This window comes from Pseudorca crassidens, chromosome 3, assembly GCF_039906515.1.
Source record: "Pseudorca crassidens isolate mPseCra1 chromosome 3, mPseCra1.hap1, whole genome shotgun sequence".
Lineage (NCBI taxonomy): Eukaryota > Metazoa > Chordata > Mammalia > Artiodactyla > Delphinidae > Pseudorca > Pseudorca crassidens.
Genome location: NC_090298.1, coordinates 115,475,753 through 115,491,894, shown reverse-complemented (window position 1 = coordinate 115,491,894; position 16,142 = coordinate 115,475,753). Strand labels below are relative to the sequence as shown.

Below are 16,142 nucleotides of genomic sequence, written 5' to 3'. Positions count from 1 at the left end.
CTCTGAAGGAATCCCCCTTCCCCCAGCAGAGGACCCGTCCGCGGCGTGAAGGTTTCTGGGAAGTGTAGTCCAAGCGCCGATTAGGGCCTGCTCTGAGTCCCGGGAGCCCCTCTTCCAGCTGCCGGATGGGCTCGAACGTTATAAACCCAGGATTTACAACGGTTGCGGGGCCGTTCCCACTTGGTTCTGTAATTAGCCGTCACCCAAAACACCGTAAATCTGACGAGGGCCCAGGGCGGTTCACTCCTTCTCCTCCCTCTACGCCCCCCCCACCCCAGCAGGATGAGGTAATGGGATTGTGATTATGACATCATAGGTGGTTCAGTTGCTTGCGTGGGGGAGGGGGGAGTTCGGTGGTTACAGCTGGACCACTTTCCTTAAGACAAAAAGGGAGGGAGGAAACAAGCAGCTGGGGAAAAGATGTTGATGGCGCTATACTTCCTCTTCAGGAAGAGGAAACCACCTTTTATTAAATTTCCACCACTACCACCACCTCCCACCTCAGCCAAAGTTTAAGTCCTTTTTGAAGAGGCTGAATGTAGCCGTTAGCACGTGAAGAGGTTGTGGAACAGCTAGGTGGTTTCTGGCTCTTATGTAAATTTGAGTCTCAGCCAGCAAAGAAGGTTTAGAGAGAGGGTAAAATATGGGAAGAGGAGAGGTTTTAAACAATGCCTTCGTGTTATGATCTCTTTGTAGGACAGAGTTTTAGATCTTTTTTAATCGATTGTTAAGTAGAAGTAGTGCAAGTAATCTTCACTATTACATTCAGCAACGAGTCCCGTGAAAGATATGTTTTCCCTAAATATTTTGTGTCCCACTCAAGTCTGGGACAGATAAGTAATTGTGATCGGCTAGAAGGTAGAGCCAGTGGTGGGGATCTTCCTCACAGAACCAGGGAAGGGAGGAGACAGGAGCCACCAAACCTGCAAACTGGAAAAGAAGAGTAGAGGGAAAGTGAGGTAGTATCAAGAAAATGGGGGGGGGGGGGATGGGAGATACACTGCACATTTGTTTGCCCTGCACATCTCCCCTTGGCAAAAGAAGGGACAGGGGCCGTGAAGTGTAGGAGACATGGTTTCCAATAATTGCTGCTATGGAGCACTTACGTGCCAGGCACCGTGCTGCATACTTTAAATATGTATTCTCATTTTTGTTTACAATCATCAAATGAGACAAAATCTCCTTATTTGTTGGATTAAACAGCAGGAGAGGTTAAGTGACTGCCCGTGTGGTGGACAAAAGCAGTATTAAAAAGCAATCTGACTCATAACATTGTTAACCAACTATACTCCAATATAAAATAAAAAGTTAAAAAAAAGCAGTCTGAGGTTCTAAAGCCCTTGGTCTTCACCACTTGGTGATCACCCTTTTTATTTAATAACAAAATACCATGCTTACTAAAGTTAAGTGATTGAGAATAAGAAGTTAAGTTAGCATTGGCGCATTTGGAAAACACTGAAAGAAACTGAGACACTTAAAACAACTAAACCCTGCAACTCAGGTTTCATGTCTCCTTTCAAAGGAAGATGACACCCATTTCATCACGTATAAAACAGCGCCCCCAGTGCAGCCCAACCTGTCCCCCATTACTAACTATAACTAGATTTCTTTATGCCACTTTTGGTTCAAGGTTTTTTACTCACGTCCTGCAATTTTTTCTTTCTGTCCCATTTCCCTTCTTTTGTTCTTGGGCTACTACCTTGAACCCCATCATAACTGTGACCTCTTGGGCCAGATCCCATCTCTGACCCTGCTCCAGTGGGTTTTAGCAGAGGATACTACCTGGGCTCCCTTCTGTTCTCCATCCAGATTCTCTGAGGGTTCCAGGGTCTTGAGCCAGTCATCCAAAGGGGTAGAATCCATTGGCTCTAAGAGATTGTCCATTCCCCACCTAAGAAGGCAGCAGAGTCAGAGGAACGTGCAGCTCATTCAGACTCTCCCTTTTCAGCCAGTGAAAGCTAAACCTCTGCAAAGTGGGGAGAGGTAGGGCTTAGTCCACCACTCAGGGAAGGAACAAGGAATAGTAGTGCACACACCCCTCAGCCTGCAGAGGCTGGCTGGGGGGGTCCCAGGAATGTAGGGCTCTTCTCCACTGCCTGATCTGGGCATCCCAGGAGCGACGGCTGTACCTCCTGTTCTTGTTTGGTGTTTGAGGGTGAAGTCCTGGCTGTCGCTGTGCCCTGGCAACAACATATATGTCAGACTGAGGTCAAGGTGAAGGGGCACAGCTCACTGCTTATCATGATGAATTAGGAGACTCATTAGGGATTCTCTGATAATGAGGTAAGATCAATGCCCACAATCCAAAGAAAATCTTTAAATTAGATTAAACATCAAAATTCCCAATTCCCTAATATTCTTTCTTCTGGGAAGGGTAAATTAGATATTCCAACTCCCTCAGAAGTCAAGAGAGATATAAAAGAAAATATTTGACGTCTCTTTAAAGTACATTCTACCTTTTCATACATTAGTTTGTATGTATGCATGTAAGCTTACATGTAATTAGGCAAGTATGTTGTAATAAGCCAAGTCAGATGGAGGCATGAGGTGAAAATGGATGGAAGAAAAAAATTTTTCATTAGCAAACATGGATAGAGCTTTAAAAAGTCTTATGGCCCACGTATAACTTGTTCCATTTGAAAAAAAAACACTTGGAAACTTATCTGGGGGGCTAGACTGCTGGATAATTTATTTTAGTAATGCTACAACTTTGTGGCAGCATTCAGATTCTAGTATCTTTCCATCATCTGATAGTGAACAAAAGCCACGTGGTTGACACTCTTGTTGTAACTACCCACAACTGCACTCACTTGGGGACCTGCTGCAGAAAGCACTGGTAACCAGGTGTGCGCTTGCCATAATCTATCTGCTTTTGCCGCCGCTGTAGGACAATTGCATCTGTCTCTACCTCCCACCTGTGAGGAAATAGACAGTCGTCCCATGAAGTGTGATGATGGTCATCAAAGCGGAAACCAACTCTTCCCACATTCCGTTAATCCCCAGCCTGATTGTCAAACTCACCTGGCATGGCAGGGCTCTGTACTGACTCCCACACTCACCATCTCTATCCTAGAGGATAAAGGCTCTTCACGCACCTCCTTTCTGGGGAAGCAGATTCTACAGATGAAAAGGGTATTAGGATAAAACCCAGCTACTCTCAGCCACTACCACTACCAAGATCCTGACACCAGATAAAGGTTGTATTTCTCACTTACTGTCTCTCAAAGATTAAGGCTGCATTTCTAATTCGTTTCTCAAAGTGTGGTCTGCAAGCCATCTGTCTGGGTAGCACCTGGGGGCCTTGATAATTCCTGAGCCCTACTCTAGACCTACTGAATTATCACTTTGGGAACATGTATTTTAAAGAGCTTCCAAGGTTGTTTTAAACATTTTTATGGAAAATTTCAAATATACAAAGAGAACAGCGTAATCTCCTGCAACTCAAAGTATGGTCCCAGTACCAGCTGCATTAGCATCAGCTGGGAGCTTGTTAGACGTTCAGAATCTTGAATTCTTACCCAGATCTACTGAATCAGAATATGTATTTTAACAAGATCCGCAGGTGATTAGTATGCGGATAAAACTTTGAGAGCACTGATATCATGTACCCCCTAGCTACCCATCACCCAATACTCACGGCCAATCTTGTTTCACCTATACTCACCACCACTCCCACAGGATTATTTAAAAGCAAATCCCCAACATTAAGAATAAATTCTTAGTATCACCTAGTCAATGTTCAAATTTCCATAAACAACCAAAGTTTGGTATCCTCTGGACTGTGATAAGGATTACGCCAAGAGATGATTCAACTCTCCTACTTTCCTTGAAAAGGAATTCCCTTTACCGCATATAACCTAGCGTCTCAGATGCTGCGCGCTTAAAAGGGACACCGACCCAGGAAAGCTCTTGGAAGGGGCCAGTGCTACTCATCATAAATACACGCACCTGTCTCGCCGCAACATCTGCCACACGGGCGGCAAATGTTCCATCTACAGGGGAAGGCTAGCAAAACTAAGAGGGAAAGGTCCACGTAACGATACGAGAAAAAAGCAAGGGAAAAAACCAAAAACAAAAAACGTTTAAAGCACCCTCCCACCTAAATTAATTTCTCCAGGTATTACCCTAGGGAGTGGTCGTCGCTAGCAATTTAAATGTCCCGGGGTTGGAGGGGCTGAAGGAAAGGGGAGCTCAGAAAGGGTGTGGTGATAGGCCAGAGGGAGAGCCAATGAGGCGCCAAACTCCCTGTGGGGCGGGGTTTAACTCGGGTCTTGCCGAAAGCTGGTGGGCCAGTCGGCAGCCCGCTGGGCTGCGGGGCGGGGCAAATCTCGCTCCTTCCGGAACAGTTCACGCCCCCGGGTGCTGTACGAGGCAAACGATTGGCCGAGGTGTGGGGGGGCGGGGTTGTCTAGGCGGGTGCGCGGAGATTGGCTGGCGCAGCTTAGAGGCGAGCGGGATAGGTTATTGGGCGGGCGGAAGGTTTGAATGGTCAAGACCTATGGCTGTTGATCTTGCTCTGAGGCTGTAACTTCGACAGTCCGGTGAGAGAAGCGGAGAAGGCAAACTCCAGCCTATCTGTTCGAGAGGCATAGCTGTCGTCTGGTTAAATCGCCTCTTTTCCCCAGATTTCCTTGAATTCTGCTAGAGTCTTCGCTTGTGTGTGATTCCCTGCCTACTTCTCTTCCTCCTGAAGGCAAGTCTCAGACTCAAACCTGAGGTAAGCCCAGAGCTGTGTCCTCCTTGGAATCACGGGCCTCGCAAACAGAGGTTAGGGGGACAAAACAGGCATTATCGCGAGTTAGGAGACCCGAGTTCCTTCCTGTCAGGAGTCACGAGCTATGTGGATCCTAACAAGTCCAGGTCCTCTTTTCATTCCATCTTTAAGGTCCTGAGGTTGCCTTTCGGTTAGTTCAGGTTCCGCTGGAAAGGCCAAGCCGCTTCGGCAAGTGCTATTTAATCTTCAAGCCAAGATGTGGTTCACCGTTTAGGAATGCCCCCTCCTTAATATTGATCCGCTTGGTCGCTGCTGGAAAGGGTGGAGGAGGTTCTGACAGCTAGACCATCTGTGATGTACCTGTGTAGATGGCGTTCTCCCTCTCTTAGCTACGTTTTATTTTTTCTTAGTGAGAACTCGGAGACCATGTCTGCAGAATTCTTTTCATCTACAAGAGAGGAGGGAAGCCCTGACTCAGGACCTAGTTTTAGGTCCAATCAGAGGAAGATATTAAACCTGCTCCTGGAGAGAGATACTTCCTTTTCCATCAGTTCAGATATCCCTAGAACCCCAGTGGAGAAGAAACTTTTTGGTGATTCTGCAAACCTAAGCATTTTGTCTGGGTAAATCCACTTTTTCTTTTCACACCTTATCTCCTTTGCTCTTCTAAACAGTTTTTGGGTTTTTAAAAATTATCCTGGCTCAGAGATCAGGGTTTAAGTCTTAGCTCTGCCCTTGACTAGCCATGTGACCGTTTTGAGTCTCAGGCTTCTTTGCTGTGACATAATATCTTACTAGGATCTTGTGAGAATCAAATGATGTGATGTCTGGGAAAAGTCTTTGAAAACTTTATTGCATTATATGAGTTTCCACTTATTAGTACTACTGTTAACGTTACTGTTACTGTACTTCAAATTCTGGTCATGCTATGCCCTCATGCGTCAGCTAATCAACAAAGTTGGAGAATCACAGATCAGAGAAGTACTGGAGACTCCAGGGAGAAATCAAATCTGTGTTGTTATGTTGCTCAGGGCAAAAGATGTGTGGTCAAGACCCACCTCAGCCAATTTTTAAAAATTCCCTTGTCTCAATATGTTGGTGAGGAGAAAATGAGGTACAGATTATTAGAGTAGAGAAAAGGTGGGAGATTTTTCTCAGCCTAATCTGAAATACTTCCAAAAAACAATTAGCTTTATTTGGACACTGCTCAGATTATGTGATAGTCATTGAGGGGTGTTTCAAATGAAGAGGATAATGTGATCTTTGCCTTTTAAGGATATTACAACCTAATGGGAATCTTGATGTATTATTATGTCTCAACAGAGAAACCCCAAAACGTTGCCTTAATCTTTCGAATCTTAGCAGCGGGGAGATGTCTGCCACTCAGTTTACCACTTCTTCAGACCTTGATGAAACTGGTAGGGAAAAGGGAGGTAAAAGCCTCAAGGGAAGGAATAACTGTTAGGGGTGAGGACAGAGTAGTAGGATAGAGATGGAAGGTGGTAAAAGTAAATAGAGAACTTTGAAGATGGAATTCTTTGAGTACCTAGAGGATTTTTGAGGAGAATGATTCAGCCAATGGGAAGAGAATTGACCCCAATAGGAGTCACTTTTCATTGAGAAAGTTAGACAAGAAGGAATATTTTGTTGACTGATTGTGGGAATGAAAGTGGTAGTTAAAGATGAAAAGTTTATGCCCTAGTCTAATCTCAGCAGAGGCAAAGAAACCAACATAAAGAAATACTTTGTCAACTAATTCTTATGTGTTTTTATAGGGTGTGTACCCCAAAGGAATGTGTTTTACTAATCAACCATTTTAGTATTTGTTCTGATTTCACATTTCCTGAGTGATAAGCTTTCCTTTCTACTCATGGAAGAAATCTCTGTAGTTTAGCATAATGCACTGCTAATCAGAATTTTTTCTTTCCGTGACACATGTAAATTCTTAAGTTTCCATGAACTTGTACCTTATACCATGGTACCTTGTACCATGAAACTGGTACCTATCAAGAGCCTTTGTGTTCACAAGGCCAGCTTTTGAAATTAATATGACTCACTGGTAATGAAGAAAATGAGAAGGAAAGACAAAATGCATGGACAGGAATAACTCTTCACATCTGATTGCAGGTCACTTGGATTCTACAGGACCTGAGGAAATACAGTTACCTGGGATGTAAGTTCTTTTGCGAAATGAACCCCATGCTAAAGCCTTTTCAACACTGGCCTGGGGATTTTATCCTATGCAGACTCTGTAGAGTAGAGAATGTTTCACTTTAGATGTAAGTGGGCTTGGGGGCCTAGATTCTTCCCTTGAAATGTTTTTAAGTTTCCAAGATCTAAATTGTGTTGTGGGGCTTCCCTGGTGGCACAGTGGTTGAGAATCTGCCTGCCGATGCAGGGGACACGGGTTCGACTCCTGGTCTGGGAAGTTCCCACATGCCGCGGAGCAACTAGCCCCGTGAGCCACAATTACTGAGCCTGCGCGTCTGGAGCGTGCGCTCCGCAAGAGAGGCCGCGATAGTGAGAGGCCCGCACACTGCGATGAAGAGTGGCCCCCGCTTGCCACAACTAGAGAAAGCCCTCGCACAGAAACGAGGAGCCAACACAGCCATAAATAAATAAATAAACAAATAAATAAATAAATAAAATTTGAAAAAAAAAAGAAAAAAGGCAAAATTCCTTAAAAAAAAAAAAAAGCTCATTTTAAATTGTGTTGTGAAAATGAAGGCTATTCATTTTAACCATCACATACAATCAGTATTGTCTTTAGAATGGAGGAGAATGGTATACTGCACTTAGATGGAGTATATATATCTTAGTGGTTGAAAGTGTAGAGTGCAGGCTCTGGAATCAGAGTGTCTGGATTCCAGTGGCTTACTACTACCTCACCAGCTGACTCTGACAAGTTTCTTAATTTCAAGGGACCTCAGTTTCTTTATTTGTAATAAAGAAATAATAATAATGGAGATAATAATAGCACTTTACATAAATGGCTGCTGTGAGGATTAAATGAAAATGTGTACCTAATGCATACCATACAATTTATAATGTTTATTATTATTACTGTTGAAGATTCTTTGTTGGAGATCTTTTTAAAAAAATTAATCTATTAATTAATTAACTTTTGGCTGCACTGGGTCTTCGTTGCTGTGCGCGGGCTTTCTCTAGTTGCGGCGAGCGGGGGCTACTCTTCGTTGTGGTGCATGAGCTTCTCATTGCGGTGGCTTCTCTTGTTGTGGAGCACGGGCTCTAGGCACATGGACTTCAGTAGCTGTGGCATGCAGGCTCAGTAGTTGTGGCTCGTGGGCTCTAGAGTGCAGGTTCAGTAGTTGTGGCGCACAGGCTTTGTTGTTCCGCAGCATGTGGGATCTTCCCGGATCAGGGATCGAACCCGTGTCCCCTGAATTGGCAGGTGGATTCTTAACCACTGAACCACCAGGGAAGTCCCGTGTTGGAGATCTTAAAATGTTCAATCAGAGTACTCAGGACTGAAAAGTAATTTTAATTCAACTTCTTAAATTTATCATAAATTTTCCATTTGACTGTTTTAATCTTTTTATAGTATTATTCTTCGATGTTCAGATGAATTAGGTGCCACTTTCATGCACTAGGGAAGGCTTTCCATGAGTATTTTTAATCAATACATGTGAAAATTTTACTTTATATTGCCTGTATTTTCTTTGAATTGTTTATATGTCCTAACCCAGGTAAACTAGATAAAATCTGGAAAGGGAGGATAGAAATTCATAAAAAAATAAATATTATCTCTCAATAGTCAATGCTGAAAAATTAGTAAATTGTAAATTGTGTCTGCATAAGATGTAGGACAAACTCATCATCTTTGATGCATATCTATGTATATGGTTATGCCAGTGAAATGAGGTCCTTATCCCCAGGATGTCACTCAATGTCTTGATATTTACCACAGAGAACACCCTACATATTGTTATTGGAAAAGACATATCAACTAGGTACAGGTCTCCTAGAATGGAAGAAAGGAAAAGTGGGATGTCCCAAGCCACTGAAGAATAACCAAATCCTATTTGGGGTTTAACTGACTGGCAGTTTTTTTTATCTACAGGAATTATCACCAACACCTTGTAAAATGCAGCCCAGTGAGTAACTCATCTTTCTTGGGTCTGAGTTTGTTTGTCAGGTGGGAAGCAGAGGGCTTCCAGCTTACCTGTGGCTTGAGGATGCTGGATGTTCTCAGAAAACAATCTCTTGTAGGCACAGCTGCTTTGTAGCACTCCGAATGCTTTGGACCATGGCCACAGGAAGAAAGATGCAATATGTAGCTCATCCACAAATAAAGAGAATGTGAGTGTTTTAATGGAAACCTAGATCCATTAGCAGTTTTCTTCCTTTGAGTGGAACAACTAACTCATCAGTATCATTATGAGACCTAGAGCTGTTTGTGCCTCAGTATGCTAGACAAGCAAATTGCATCACTATGGAAAAAAAATTCTTTATGGTTTGTTTTGTTTTTACCCTTTAAGGTTTGATCCTAGCTCCAAATCTTCCACAACAGTTCATCATTATTACTCATGTTCAGTTGATTGCAGTGTAAGGAATTTAGGACTTTTTTTCTTTTTTAAACAGATAGGGATAACTTACATAACTTGTTCACATATTCTTTGCATGGCTTCATATACAAGTCTAGGTTTCTTAATTTCTTCTTATTTCCCCCTTAGCCCAGCTTCTTAGCCCCTATTCTGAGGAAGTCATTGTCCTTTTTCCTCTGAGTCTCAGACCATCCTTCAGTTCCAAGTTGAAACTGACCTCTCCAAAGCTACCTAATCGCTAAGATAATTCTCTAACTAATCCCTTCAACTAATCCCATTTTCTAGCCATCTTTTTTCTTTTCCCTGCCTCCCATCCTTTCCACCAGATCAGTATCTATAAAAGATAGCTGCTGTTCTTCTTTGCTCACATTGCCTAAGTTATGCCCATGTTTTTGGCTGTTCTAATCAGCTTTTTCTTGAATTACAGTCCTTCTAATCTCCCTTTATAATCACTTTTTAAAAATCTCATCATTCCTTCCCCTGTCAGGCTCCCTTTTTCCTCCCTTCATTTGGCTTGTGATCATAAAATTAGTACGCTCCAGAGCAGATCTACACACCATAACAAATCCAAACCATAATTTGTATTTTCAGGGTACGTGGTCAACCTTGGTTACATATACTGTGTTTTGTAAGGATTATTCATGGCTTCATCAGATGAAATGTTTTTGGCAGGGTCTGCTGACACTTCTCTTCCTCCAGCCAATGTAGTTTTTCTTATGCAGGAAAACAGCACTTCAAAGCCCTTGGAGTGGTGGGTACCCAGGAACCTGAGGTCTCCTCTTTTTCTGCTGGTGAGTCACTGGACATCTTCCTCAAGAGTCAACTGAGGTATTGTGGGGTAGAGGATGATAGATCTGGATTCATGTGCCTTTGAATTTTTCAAAGCTGACTTGGGTGAGAAAAGAGGTTGGAGAAGTAACCTTTGAGCAGGGAAAGGGAGGAGATATCCTCTGATCTTTTTATTCATTTAAATTTAAGGAGAAGAAAAAATTCTTAGGCCTTTTAAAAAATTTCCCCTTTATTCTTTAAGTGTTTCCGCCCCCCCTTCCCTGGTTTTAAAAGTACTATGTGCCCATTGTGAAAATGGTATAAAAATAAACTACAATGAGATATCATCTCACACCAGTCAGAACGGCCATCATCAAAATATCTACAAACAATAAATGCTGGAGAGGGTGTGGAGAAAAGGGAACACTCTTTCACAGATAGTGGGAATGTAAATTGATACAGCCACTATGGAGAACAGTATGGAAGTTCCTTAGAAAACTACAAATAGAACTACCATACAACCCAGCAATCCCACTGCTGGGCATATACCCTGAGAAAACCATAATTCAAAAAGAGTCATGTACCAAAATGTTCATTGCAGCTCTATTTACAATAGCCAGGACATGAAAGCAACCTAAGTGTCCATCAACAGATGAATGGATAAAGAAGATGTGGCACATATATACAATGGAATATTACTCAGCCATAAAAAGAAACGAAATTGAGTTATTTGTAGTGACGTGGATGGACCTAGAGTCTGTCATACAGAGTGAAGTAAGTCAGAAGGAGAAAAACCAATACTGTACGCTAACACATATATATGGAATCTAAGAAAAAAAAAAAGGTCATGAAGTACCTAGGGGTAAGACGGGAATAAAGACACAGACCTACTAGAGAATGGACTTGAGGATACAGGGAGGAGGAAGGGTAAGCTGGGACAAAGTGAGAGAGTGACATGGACATATATACACTACCAAATGTAAAATAGATAGCTAGTGGGTAGTGGGAAGCAGCGGCATAGCACAGGGAGATCAGCTCGGTGCTTTATGACCACCTAGAGGGGTGGGATAGGGAGGGTGGGAGGGAGGGAGACGCAAGAGGGAAGAGATATGGGAACATATGTATATGTATAACTGATTCACTTTGTTATAAAGCAGAAACTAACACACCATTGTAAAGCAATTATACTCCAATAAAGATGTTAAAAATAAATAAATAAATAAAGGAAAATATAAAAAAGAAAATAGCTACCTCATAGAGAAAAACCACTATTAACATTTTACCTCATTTCTTTCAATCTTTTAACCATGTGTACAGTTTTACAAAGTTGAGGTCATATCATATATATAACTTCATATCCTGTTATTTTAAGTTAATATTAAAACTCTTAGTAAACATTACTTTTTAAGGGATGCTTTTATTCTAACACCTACGTACAATACTTCCCGATTGTTGGACACTTAGGAGTATCCACATTTTGCTTTTACAAATAATGCTATCATGTAAGTTCTTGAGCACAAATTTTTGCCTATGTTAAAAAATTTATTTAGGATTAGCACCAAGACAACATAATTACTGGATTAAAGGGTTTAAATACTTTTTAAGATTTTTGATACATGTTGCCAAATTCCTTTCCAAAAAAAGTTCTAAGAATTTATGTTTTCAGGAGCAATCCATGGCTCATTTGGATAATTTGTTATCACTTTAAAAAAATTGCTAATTAGATGGGTAAAATGTTTTATTTTATGTTAAAAATAATTAGTAATGATTTCATGTGACTATTAGCCATGTATATTTTCTCTAGTGAATGATTGTGTCCTTTGTCCATTTTGCTACTGGAGTCTTAAGTTACCCAGGCACTCACTTGTTGTGATTTTTTCTTCTTTTTTAAATTGAAGTACAGTTGATTTACAAGGTTGTGTTAGTTTCAGGTGTACAGCATCACTTGTTTTTAATAGACTATGGACTTAAGATACTCCAGAGATTTGGATTCTAATCTCAACACTTTGGGAAAGCCATTTTAACATATCCCATGCAAAGTAGATGAAGCTGATCATGTTTCAGATTTTTGATTCCTTGGAATAGGGGAAGACGTGGAGCATGGTGAATTACTACATAATCTTCTGTATATGTGTGTGTGATTTTTTTTAATGTAGTAAAATATATATAACATTTACCATCTAAACCATATTTTTGTGTACAACCCAGTGGCATTAAGTACGTTCACAATGTTGTACAACTATCAGCACTATCCATTTCAGAATTTTTTCATCCTTCAAAACAGAAGCTGTCTAACCATTAAATAATAACTGCGCTTTTCTCCCTCTGGTAACCTCTAGTCTCTTTTCTGTCTCTGTGAATTTGACTACTCTAGGTACTTCATGTAAGTAGAATCATATAATATTTGTCCTTTTGTTTCTGGCTTATCTCACTTAGCATAATGTCTTCAAGGTTCATCCGTATTGTAGCATGCATCAGAATTTCATTCCTTTTTATGGCTGGATAATATTCTATCATATGAATACACTGCATTTTGTTTATCCATTAATCTGTTGATGGACATTTGAGTTGTTTACACCTTTTGGCTATTGTGAATAATGCTGCTGTGAACATTCGCATAAAAATATCTTCAAACCCCTGCTTTCATTCTTTGGGGTATATACCAAGAAATGGAATTACTGGTCATATACGGTAATTCTATGTTTGATTTTTTTGGGGAACCACCATACCGTTATCCATAGCGACTGCACCATTTGACATTTCCCACAGCAATATACAAGGGTTCCAATTTCTCCATATCCTTGCCAACACTTGTTATTTTCTGGGGTTTTTTTGTTTGTTTGTTTGTTTAATAGTAGCTATCCTAATGGGTACAAAGTAGTATCTCATTGTGGTTTTGATTTGCATTTCCCTAATGACTAGTTATGTTGTGTATCTTTTCATGTGCTGATTGGTCATTTGTATATCTGTGGAGAAATGTCTATTCAAGTCCTGTTTCCTTCTGTTGTTATTGTTGCTATTGTTGTTATTGTTGTTATTGTTGTTGAGTTGTGGGAGTTCTTTATATATTCTGAATTTAATCCCTTATCAGATATGTGATTTGCAAATATTTTATCCTATGGGTTGCCTTTTCACTTTTTTGATAGTATTCATGTGATTTGCAAATATTTTATCCTATGGGTTGCCTTTTCACTTTTTTGATAGTATTCTTCGATGCACAAAAGTTTTTAATTTGATGAAATCCAGTTTATCTATTTTTTCTTTTGTTGCTTGTGGTTTTGTGTAATATCCAAGAAATCATTGCCAAATCCAAGGTTGTAAAGCTTTCCTCCTATTTTCTTCTAAGAGTTTTATAGTTTTAGCTCTTACATTTAGGTCTTTGATTCATTTTGAGTTAATATCTGTATATGGTGTAAGGTAAGGGTCCTGGATAGTTTTTAATATTGTCAATATAATTCATAGGACAATGGAAACTTGGTGGAAAGTGAAATGAAACATCTGGACAGTCCTATTACTACAGTTTCAAAATTAGATAAAAATCCAGAGCTAGGAGAAAACCAGACAGAGGAGATTTCAGATGAATTGATGGAGTTTTCTCTGGAAGATCAAGAAGAGGCCAAGGTAAAGTACTCTCTGATGGTGTTTTTGCATTTTTCAAATTCCTTCATTCTTTTTAATTAATTAAGTTTTTGGCTGCGTTGGGTCTTAGTTGCAGCATGGGGAATCTTTCATTGTGGCGGGTGGGTTTCTTTCTAGTTATGGCACGCGGGCTTCTCTTTAGTTGTGGTGCACAGGTTCCAGACCATGTGGGCTCTGTAGTTGCGGTGCATGGGCTTAATTGCCCTGCGGCATGTGGGATCTTAGTTCTCCAACCAGGGATCAAACCTGCGTCCCCTGCATTGGAAGGTGGATTCTTAACCACTGGACCACCAGGGAAGTCCTAAATTCTTTCATTCTTGAATAAATAATATTGTGTATCTAATATGTTGCAGCCACTGTACTATGTGGTAGGTCTGCAGAGATCAAGAAGACATGGTCTCTATACTCTAAGGGCTACCTGACTGATAGAGTATCAGGTCATCATGGGACTCTTATTACTGCTGGGTGAGAAGGTTCGTTAGCAGTTTGAGTAGATCACCATCAATGTAATCTTGTGTAAGTGATGCCTCCAGAATAATAGTAATAGATGGGATATACTTAGCATGATTTTTTAAGTATTTTACAATATATATTTTTGTCTTTTATCCTCCCCATATCATTGAGAGGAATATCTGAAGCCTGTAGCTTATTGGCAATGTACTGAAATATCAAAGATAGTTTCTGAGGCAGTTAGATTTTCTGAATCAACTCCATTTCTTTGAAACAAATATGTGTAGGGGTGTTTTTTGTTTTTTGTTTTGGCTTGCCTTGTGGCATGGGGGATCTTCCCCAACCAGGGATTGAACCTGCACCCCCTGCATTGGAAACATGGAGTCTTAACCACTGGACTGCCAGGGAAGTCCAGGGGGTGTGTTTTTTAAACTTATTCATTTTACAAGGTAATATGATATAGCTGAGTTAGAACCCTTGGATTCTGGTCCTCATTCTCTTATGTAGTGTTATGACCATGAACAAGACACTTAACCACTCTAAGGCTCAGTTTCTCAAATATAAAATGGAGAGCATAATGATAATAAACACTTCCACAAGAGAATCATTGTTAATATGATAAAGTATTAAAAGCAGTTTGTAATAATATACCTACTTTATTATTGTTAATAAAAACTAGTATAAGCTGTTAACAATATTCAATAAGTATTTATTAGGAAGCTGGTATGCACCAGGTGCTGTGCTAGAACTAAGAACAAAGTCATGATTAAGATGGACAAGATTCCTAATTTTCATGTAGTTCCTATTTGTATTTTTTCTAGTCAAGAAGATAGATAATGCAAGTAAGTCAATAAACAAGATAATGATTGTCAAAAGTGCTGTGAATGGCAGAGTGATAGGAAAAAGGGACCTAGGAGTTTGGGATGGTACTACTTTTAACTTCAATCTGAGTAACTGGAGAAATGGTGACACTGTAATGAATTTGAAAAGAAACGTGAATTCAAAGGGAATAAGATGTGTTCAGTTTTGGACATTTCAGTTAGACAGTAACAGGAAGCTTAAATGGAAATACTGAATGAGGAATTGGAACCATCAGGGCTGGAAATGTACGTTTCAGAACCATCTGCATAGAGGAGAAAATGAAGGCTAGTGACTCCAAGTTTAAAAGCAGAGAGAAAGTTTGTGAAGAAGGAGTAATAGCCACTAAAGAGTCTAATAATGAGGTAGATACATAACAGGAATAACATCATTCAAGGATCAGAAAGGAGAGATCTAGGGCACAGAGGTGTCAATTTTATTTTCATCACCCCACACAGAAATTCTTTGTAGAGTTGTATAGTTTTAACTCTTAAATTTGGGTCTTGTTCCATTTTGAATTAAGTTTTGCTTATGGTGTAAGGTAAGGGTCCAATTTCATTCTCTTGCATGTGAGTATCCAGTTTTTCCGGCCCTATTTGTTGAAAAGCCTGTCTTTTTCTCATTGAAAGGTCTTGGCACCATTGTCAAAAATCATTTGACTGTGTATGTGAGAGTTTATTTCTGGACTCCCTATTCTATTCCGTTGGTCTAGGTGTATCTTTACAGAACCATAGTTCCAATTACTGTAGCTTTGTAATAAGTCATTTTATATATTTTCTTATTTCACAAAGTATATTTGAATATATTCTCCTTGAAAGAAAATTAGGGTTAATTAGCCTTGGGTATTATGTTTTTCTGACCACCATTCCCAATCCTGATTGAAGGATGACTTTGAGATTATTTGGGGTTAGAGGGAAAAGTCAAGAGCATGGGAGTCAATAGAGCATATTGGTCTAAAAAGTATGGACTCTAGAGCCAGACTGCCTGGGTTCATAGCTTGACTCTGCCACTTTTACCTGTATGGGTGAGTCATATGATCTTGTTATGCCTCAGTTTCTTTTAAATTAATTAATTAATTAGTTTGTTTGTTTGTGGCTGCGTTGGGTCTTCGTGCCTGTACACAAGCTTTCTCTAGTTGTGGCGAGTGG

General features: G+C 40.3%; 2 protein-coding genes across 5 annotated transcripts in view; one reads left to right on the top strand and one right to left on the bottom strand.

Moving 5' to 3' along the window:
- Window positions 1-16,142, top strand: part of CDC25C (cell division cycle 25C) — a 29,767-nt gene that overhangs the window by 1,101 nt on the left and 12,524 nt on the right. Inside the window, exons 1-8 of one of the 3 annotated variants that reach the window (XM_067731868.1) lie at window positions 4,470-4,717; window positions 5,125-5,337; window positions 6,038-6,132; window positions 6,842-6,887; window positions 8,796-8,829; window positions 8,945-9,034; window positions 10,002-10,070; window positions 13,510-13,668. In XM_067731868.1, coding sequence (XP_067587969.1) covers window positions 5,141-5,337; window positions 6,038-6,132; window positions 6,842-6,887; window positions 8,796-8,829; window positions 8,945-9,034; window positions 10,002-10,070; window positions 13,510-13,668 — 690 coding nt within the window. In that variant the 5' untranslated portion in view covers window positions 4,470-4,717; window positions 5,125-5,140. Of the gene's footprint in view, window positions 1-4,469; window positions 4,718-5,124; window positions 5,338-6,037; window positions 6,133-6,841; window positions 6,888-8,795; window positions 8,830-8,944; window positions 9,035-10,001; window positions 10,071-13,509; window positions 13,669-16,142 lie in introns of those variants that run through there. The other 2 variants (XM_067731867.1, XM_067731870.1) reach the window with 2 other exon arrangements.
- Window positions 573-4,208, bottom strand: LOC137221717 (oocyte-specific histone RNA stem-loop-binding protein 2-like). Of its 2 annotated transcripts, XM_067731872.1 has the most exons (7): window positions 4,125-4,175; window positions 3,949-4,014; window positions 3,022-3,117; window positions 2,811-2,915; window positions 2,037-2,180; window positions 1,783-1,891; window positions 573-930 (listed from the first exon to the last, which is right to left on the bottom strand). In XM_067731872.1, exons 2-7 carry the CDS (start codon window positions 3,990-3,992, stop codon window positions 799-801), a joined length of 630 nt encoding a protein of 209 aa, XP_067587973.1. In that variant the 5' UTR covers window positions 3,993-4,014; window positions 4,125-4,175; the 3' UTR covers window positions 573-798. The 2 variants fall into 2 exon arrangements, with proteins under 2 accessions (XP_067587973.1, XP_067587974.1); XM_067731873.1 differs by lacking the exon at window positions 3,949-4,014 and having other exon boundaries at window positions 4,125-4,208.